The sequence below is a fragment of the Nicotiana attenuata genome, chromosome 1 (genome assembly GCF_001879085.1).
Source record: "Nicotiana attenuata strain UT chromosome 1, NIATTr2, whole genome shotgun sequence".
NCBI lineage: Eukaryota > Viridiplantae > Streptophyta > Magnoliopsida > Solanales > Solanaceae > Nicotiana > Nicotiana attenuata.
The window spans coordinates 7,071,526-7,079,864 of NC_031989.1; the positions used below are offsets into that span (position 1 = coordinate 7,071,526).

Genomic DNA, 8,339 nt, shown 5'->3' on the forward strand with positions numbered 1-8,339 from the left:
TCATCATACGAACTTAACCGTGCGATCAAATCGACTAAATAACATCATTATCAACAAATTAAACCTCAAATTCAATGCATTTTCCAAAACTTCATCAAGTTCCAAATTTAGGATTTCAAGTCCGAAACACGTCAAACGACGTCCGATTTCAACCACATTTCACAGGAAGGACATAAAAATATATAAGACCTGTACCGGGCGCCGGAACCAAAATACGGGCCCGATACCATCGCTTTCTAATCAAATTTCATTTCCAATTTCCTTAAACAATTTCAGAAAACAATTTTGCAAAAAAATTCATTTCTCGGGCTTGGGACCTCGGAATTCGATTCCGGGCATACACCCAAGTCCCATATTTTCCTACGGACCCTCCGGGACCGTCAAATTACGGGTCCGGGTCCGTTTACCTAAAATATTGACCAAAGTTAAATTTATTCATTTTAACATCAAAATTTAGCACTTTTCATAGAATTTCATACTTAAACTTTCCGGCTCCACCTCTAAAACAACCGTTCGTCCTCGAACTGACAGAAGAAAAAAGTACCTGAGTCGGAGAAAAGATGAGGATAATGGATCCGCATATCGGACTCGGACTCCCAGGTCGATGCCTCAGGAAGCTGACCTTTCCACTGAACACGAACAGAAGGGAAACTCTTTGATCTCAACTGACGAACTTGCCGGTCTAGAATAGCTACAGGCTCCTCCTCATAAGACAAGTCCTTGTCCAACTGGACAATGCTGAAATCTAACACGTGGGCTGGATCGCCGTGATACCTCCGAAGCATGGACACATGAAACACTAGATGCACGGCTGATAAGCTCGGCGGCAAAGCAAGTCTATAAGCCACCTCTCCCACTCGGTCAAGAATCTCAAACGGACCAATGAACCTAGGGCTAAGCTTGCCCTTCTTCCCAAATCTCATCACGCCTTTCATAGGCGACAGTCGGAGCAATACCCGCTCACCAACCATGAAAGCCACATCTCGAACCTTGCGGTCCGCATAGCTTTTTTGCCTGGACTGAGCTGAATGATGCTATCCTGAATGATCCTGACCTTGTCCAAGGCCTCCTGAACCAAATGTGTACCCAACAACCGAGCCTCTCCCGGCTCAAACTATCCAACTGGAGACCGACACCGCCTACCATATAAAGCCTCATAAGGAGCCATCTGGATACTCGACTGGTAGCTGTTGTCGTAGGCAAACTCCGCCAAAGGCAAAAGCTGATCCCACGAACCTCCAAAATCAAAGACACAAGCTCGGAGCATATCCTCCAAAATCTGAATAGCCCGCTCGGATTGTCCGTCCGTCTGGGGATGAAATGCTGTGCTCAACCCAACTCGCGTGCCTAACTCTCTCGCTGAACTGCTCTCCAGAAGCACGAGGTAAACTGCGTACTCCGGTCAAAAATGATAGATACGGGCACACCATGAAGACGAACAATCCCCCAAATGTAGATCTCAGCTAACCTCTCGGATGAATAGGAGACTGCCACAGGAATGAAATGCGTTGACTTCCTTCTCAAAGCATCGGCCACCACATTGGCCTTTCTCGGATGATTTAAAATGGTGATATCATAATCCTTCAACAACTCCAACTACCTTCTCTGCCTCAAATTCAACTCCTTTTGCTTGAACAAATACTGAAGACTCTTGTGATCCGTGAACACCTCACATGCCACGCCATACAGATAATGCCTCCAAATCTTCAATGCGTGAACTATGGCTGCCAACTCCAAATCATGAACCGGATAGTTCTTCTCATGAATCTTCAACTGCCTCGAAGCATAGGTAATGACCTTGCCATCCTGTATCAACACTGCTCCAAGCCCAATACGGGAAGAATCACAATAGACTGTATAAGGCCCTAAACCTGTGGGCAAAACCAACACTGGTGCCGTAGTCAGAGCTGTCTTGAGCTTCTCAAAGCTCGCCTCACACTCATCCGACCATCTGAACTGGGCACCCTTCTGGGTCAATCTGGTCATCGGGGTTGCAATGGATGAAAACCCCTCCACGAACCGTTGATAGTAGCCTGCCAACCCCAAGAAACTCCGGATCTCTGTAGCTGATGCTGGTCTAGGCCAGCTCTTGACTGCCTCTATCTTCTTTGGGTCCACCTGAATACCCTTTGCTGATACAACATGACCCAGAAATGCAACTGAACTCAGTCAGAACTCACACTTGGAGAACTTGGCATATAACTGACTATCCCTCAGAGTCTCAAGAACCACTCTAAGGTGCTGCTCGTGCTCCTCCTGGCTGCGGGAATATATCAATATATCATCAATGAAAACTATCACGAATGAGTCCAAATAAGGCCTGAACACTCGGTTCATCAAGTCCATGAAAGCTGCTAGGGCATTTGTCAACCCGAATGACATAACCAAGAATTCATAATGCCCGTACCGAGTGCGGAAAGCTGTCTTAGGGACATCGGATGCCCTAATCCTCAACTGATGGTAGCCAGATCGCAAATCAATCTTGGAAAATACCCTGGCACCCTGAAGCTGGTCGAACAAATCATCAATCCTCGGCAGTGGATACTTATTCTTGACCGTTACCTTGTTCAATTGCCGGTAATCAATACACATTCTCATTGACCCATCCTTCTTCTTGACAAATAACACCGGCGCTCCCCAAGGTGAAACACTGGGTCTAATGAAACCCTTCTCAAGCAAATCCTGCAACTGTTCCTTTAACTCCTTCAATCCGGTAGGGCCATACGATATGGCGGGATAGAAATGGGCTGAGTGCCCGGAACCAGATCAATGCAGAAATAAATATCCCTGTCGGGTGGCATACCCGGCAGGTCTGAGGGAAAAACATCAGGAAACTCACAAACAACGGGCACAGAATCAATAGAGGGGACCTCAGCACTGGAATCCCGAAAATAGGCTAAATATGCCAAACACCCCTTCTCGACCATACGCCGAGCCTTCACATACGATATAACACTGCGGGTAGAATGACCAGGAGTCCCTCTCCACTCTAAACGAGGCATACCCGGTAAAGCTAAGGTCACAGTCTTGGTATGACAGTCCAAGATAGCGTGATAGGGTGATAACCAGTCCATCCCCAATATAATATCGAAGTCAACCATGTCTAAGAGCAACAAATCTACACGACTCTCAAGACCCCCAATCACCACAATACAAGAACGATGGACTCGATCGACCATAATAGAATCACCCACCGGTGTAGACACATAAACAGGAACACTCAATGCATCACAAGGCATGACCAAGTACGGGGCAAAATAAGATGACACATACGAATACATAGACCCCAGATCAAATAACACTGAAGCATCTCTATCACAAACCAGAACCGTACCTGTAATAACTGCATCTGAAGCCTCTACCTCGGGCCTGGCCTGAAGAGCATAACATCGGGGCTGGGCCCCACCATCCTGGATCACATCTCTGGGTCGGCCTGCTGCTGGCTGGCCTCCACCTCTAGCGGCCTGGGCTCCACCTCTAGGACCTCTACCTCCACCTCTAGTACCTCTATCTCCACCCCTAGCTGGTTGGGCGGGCTATGGAACATCTGGTGCCTGTACCATGGCACGAGAACCCTGATGTTGAGAGCCACCTGGTGCACGAGGGCAATACCTAGCAATGTGCCTCGTGTCGCCACAAGTAAAGCAAGCCCTCGGCTGCTGGGGCTGACGACCCTGGAAACTCTGAAGCGGTGGTGCACTGATAGGTGCTGGTGGTGCACTGAAGGACTGCTGATCAGAAAACTGCGTCTGAGGACCACGACTACCCGAAGCACCGTGAGAAACCTCGAGCGCCGACTGAAAAGGCCTGGGAGGATGGCCTCTACCATATGAATCCCTGCCTCCAGACGAGGCACCATTGAATCTACCTGACTGACGGGGTTTCTTGTCTGCCCTGTGACCTCCCCCTAGTGACAATACCATCTCAATCCTCCGGGCCACATCTGGAGATGAATAGGCTGAATGAGTCCATCAATAAACCGTCTCACTCTCTCCCTCTCAGTGGGAAGTATAACAAGAGCATGGCGAGCCAAATCAATAAACCTGGTCTCGTACTGGGTGACAGTCATGGATCCCTGCTGAAGGCGCTCGAACTACCTCCGATAGGCCTCTCGTTGAGTAATGGTGAGAAACTTCTCCAGAAATAGCTGTGTGAACTGCTCCCAGGTCAAGGCTGGAGATCCTGCTGGTCTAGCTAAACAATAATCCCTCCACCAAGTCTTGGCGGATCCAGACAAGCGAAATGTAGCGAAATCAACCCCATTGGGTTCAACAATACCCATGTTCTGAAGAACCTTGTGGCAATTATCCAGATAATCCTGGGGATCCTCAGTAGATGCACCGCTGAATGTGGTAGTGAAGAGCTTGGTAAACCTGTCCAATCTCCACAAAGCATCGGCAGACATAGCTGCTCCATCACCGGCCTGGGCTAGCATGCTCGGCTGAGCTGCTCCAACCGGCTGAACTGCTGGAGTCTGAGTCTGGGGAGCTACCTGCTCTGGAGTGCGAGTAGCAGGAGTCTGGGCCCCTCCTCCAGCTTGAGAGACGGCTGGTGCCATAGGAAGCAATCCTGCTCGAGTAACACTCTCCATGAGACCCACCAATCGGACCAGAGCATCCTGAAGAACCGGGGTAGCAATAAACCCCTCTGGGACCTGAGATGGGCCCACCGAAGCTGCTATGGATGGGGCCAGGACTCCCTCGTCGAAGTCAACCTGAGGCTCCGCCACTGGTGCTGCTGCTCAGGGCTGAGCTCTGCCCCTACCTCGGCCCCTAACACGGCCTCGCCCTCTGCCCCTAGTGGGAGCTGCCTGGGGCTCGGACTGCTGATCAGAAGATGAGGAAGCACGTGTTCTCGCCATCTGTGAAAGAACAGAGTGGAAATTCAATTAACGTTGTGAAACCAAATCGCACGACGAGAAAGAACAAATGTGAAACTTTTCCTAACTCAGTAGCCTCTGGTGGATAAATACAGACATCTCCGTACTGATCCCTCAGACTCTACTAAGCTTGTCCGTGAGTTGTGAGACCTATGTAGCCTAGAGCTCTGATACCAACTTGTCACGACCCGGATTTCCCACCCTCGGGAGTCGTGATGGCGCCTACTAATGAGAGCTAGGCAAGCCAACCCTTAATTACCTTTGCCATTAACCAATTTACCTCTTTTAACAGTTATCAATAATATCATTAAAACAACGGAATAAAATAAATAAGCGAAAGTCTTAAATTAAAGAATCTGAACAACAATACGGAAAATCAACATAAACCTCTACCCAAGAACTGGTGTCACATACTCACGAACTACTAAGAGTGCTAAATACAACCGTTTGAACGAAAATATAATTGTTTGTCTCGAAATACATGAGATAACAGACTGAAATAAAAGATAGAAGAGACGTCGGGCCTGCGGACGCCTCCAAGGCTACCTCGGTGTCTCGCTGGACTGAAGGCTAACTCCCGCTCTAGTAAAGCTGCTGTCCAACACCTGGATCTGTGCAAAAGAGCACAAAGTGTAGTATCAGCACAACCGACCCCATATGCTGGTAAGTGCCTAGCCTAACCCCCGCGAAGTAGTGACGAGGCTAGACCGGACTACCACATAAACCTGTGCAGTTATATATATATATATATATATATATATATACAGCGGGATAATAACAAGAGGAAACATTTTAATTGGGAGGGGAACATGCTTCGGGGATAGCAGATAATACAGAATTTCAATAGATTAATAAGGAACATCAATAAATTAACTCTAACACGGATAAGGGAGATAAAAGCAGATTTCACTGTCAGTACACATCTCGTTGCAGGCGTGCAACCCGATCCCATTTCTCAATGTTTCCGTGGTAGGCATACCACCCGCTCCCATTTCATCATAACTCGTGGTAGGCATACCACCCGCTCCCATTTCATTAATATCTTGTGGTAGGCGTACCACCCGCTCCCATTTCAATCAATAACTTGTGGTAGGCGTACCACCCGCTCCCATTTCATCAATATCTTGTGGTAGGCGTACCACCCGCTCCCATTTCATCAATAACAAAATCATAATAAAGTTCCGGCAAGGAAGGCAATTGCAATAGAATAGTAATTTCCCGGCAAGGGAACAACAATATCAAAATAACCATCCCGACAAGGGAGAATCAGCTATAACCAAATCCTAGCTCAACTCTTACTCAGCTCGCTTAATACTGGTACTCAAACATAAATGAAGTCCACGAGAGTAAACTAATTCTATACTCAATATCAAGAGTCATCAATTTAAAGCATTCGAAGTGTCATTTAAGAACACAACAACTATCAATTTAAGACTCACGGTCATGCTTGACACCAACGTATAGATACTCGTCACCATGCCTATACGTCATACTCAACAAGAAGCAATTAACAAATAAGGATCAACTCCTAGTCCCTCAAGCTAGGGTTAGACCAAACACTTACCTCCATGCCCTGCACACCACTTAAGCCTCAAGTATAGCTTTACCCCGCGATTCCACCGCCAATTCGCTCGTATCTAATCACAAATTTCTCAATTACATTAATAAACACTTAATGAATCAACCCCAATGCATGAAAATGAGTTTTCCCAAGTTTTACCCAAAAAGTCAAAAATCACCCCCGGGCCACGTGGTCAAAACCCGAGGTTCGAACCAAAACCCGAGTACCCATTCCCCTAAGAACTCAAATATATAATTTGTTTTGAAATAGGACCTCAAATGGAGGACCAAATCCCCAATTTTGAAAAACCTAGGTTCTACCCAAAACACTCAATTTCCCCCATGAAAATCTTTGATTTTAAGTTGAAACCATGTTAAAAAATGTTAAGGAGTGAAGAAAATAAGTTAGAAATCACTTACCAACCTTTTGGAGAAGAAGGGCTGTTTGAAAAATCGCCTCTTATGTTTTAGGGTTTTGAAAAAATGAAAAATGACTGAAAATCCCGTGTATTTATACCCTTCTGACGCTCCCTGTGCGGACCGCACAAAAAGGACCGCGGCCGCACAGGACTCCCTGAAGACCTGCAGATCATAGCCCCGTGCGGGACGCACAAAGCCAACCGCGGCCACACAGCATCCACCGCGGACCGCTCAAAGGCGACCGCGGCTGCGCTGGCACCTCTGCGGCCGCACGCGATTCTTCGCGGACCGCGCAAGAGGGTTCAGAGACCTGCAATATTTCCTGAACCTGCAACATCTGATCTTTTAAGCTTAAGGCATCCTGGAACCCACTCGAAACTCACCCGAGCCCTCGGAACTCAAACCCAAGTACACACATAACCTCATAAACATCCTTCGGACTTATTCGTGCGATCAAATCGCCAAAATGACATCATAAACATCGAATCAAACCTCAAAATTCAAGAATTCTTTCAAGCTTCATAAAACATCAAATTTTCCAATTTAAGTCCGAATCATGTCAAACGACGTCCGTTTTCAACCAAATTTCACAGGAAGGACTTCAAACAGATATAAGACCTATACCGGGCGCCGGAACCAAAATACGGGCCCGATACTATCGCTTTCTAATCAGATTTCATTTCCAATTTTCCTTAAACAATTTCAGGAAACAATTTTACAAAAAAATTCATTTCTCGGGCTTGGGACCTCGGAATTCGATTCCGGGCATACGCCCAAGTCCCATATTTTCCTATGGACTCTCCGGGACTGTTAAATCACGGGTCCGGGTCCGTTTACCCAAAATATTGACCAAAGTTTAATTTATTCATTTTAACATCAAGATTTAGCACTTTTCATAGAATTTCATATTTAAACTTTCCGTCTACGCGTCCGGACTGCACACGCAAATCGAGGCAACTCTAAATGAGGTTTTCAAGGTCTCGAAAGCATAGAATGAGTAAGAAAACAGATGATGACCCTTTGGGTCGTCACAGGATTTGATTTATAACTTTTCCCTAAGACTTGCCTAGGTGTTGGACAAGGATCCTATAGACATGGTATCTATTGAATTCAGAAAGCAATGAAATAACAAGGTCTAAAATAAACTGGACACGTACTGGTTAAAAGGGAGTCAGGTCATTTAAAAGAAAGGCAAGTTTTAATGAGGGTTATAAGTTCTGCAACTGGCAGTACCCATTATTACTGATTTTAACTCCATATGTGAATGAAGTGGCTCAAATTTGATTAGGAGTTCCTATAGGCATGCTTTCTACGCGTAGTCAGTTTTGAACGTAATGTGAAGATGCAGAAGACTCGCTTTAAACTTATGGACATGATATCTAGGTGCTGAATTTTGTTTAAGACCTATGAACATGATATCTAATTGCAGTTGATTGTTAAGACCTATGAACATGATATTTAAGTGCAGAAATTGGTTTAA

General features: G+C 46.2%; 1 protein-coding gene across 1 annotated transcript; it reads right to left on the reverse strand.

Moving 5' to 3' along the window:
• LOC109239942 (RNA-directed DNA polymerase homolog) lies at positions 2,170-2,592 on the reverse strand. The gene has a single exon (XM_019406551.1). It carries the CDS (start codon positions 2,590-2,592, stop codon positions 2,170-2,172), a length of 423 nt encoding a protein of 140 aa, XP_019262096.1.

What these genes read in the sequence shown, in the direction of transcription:
- LOC109239942 (XM_019406551.1), bottom strand. Translation starts at nt 2,592, where the DNA reads ATGTGTATTGATTACCGGCAATTGAACAAGGTAACGGTCAAGAATAAG.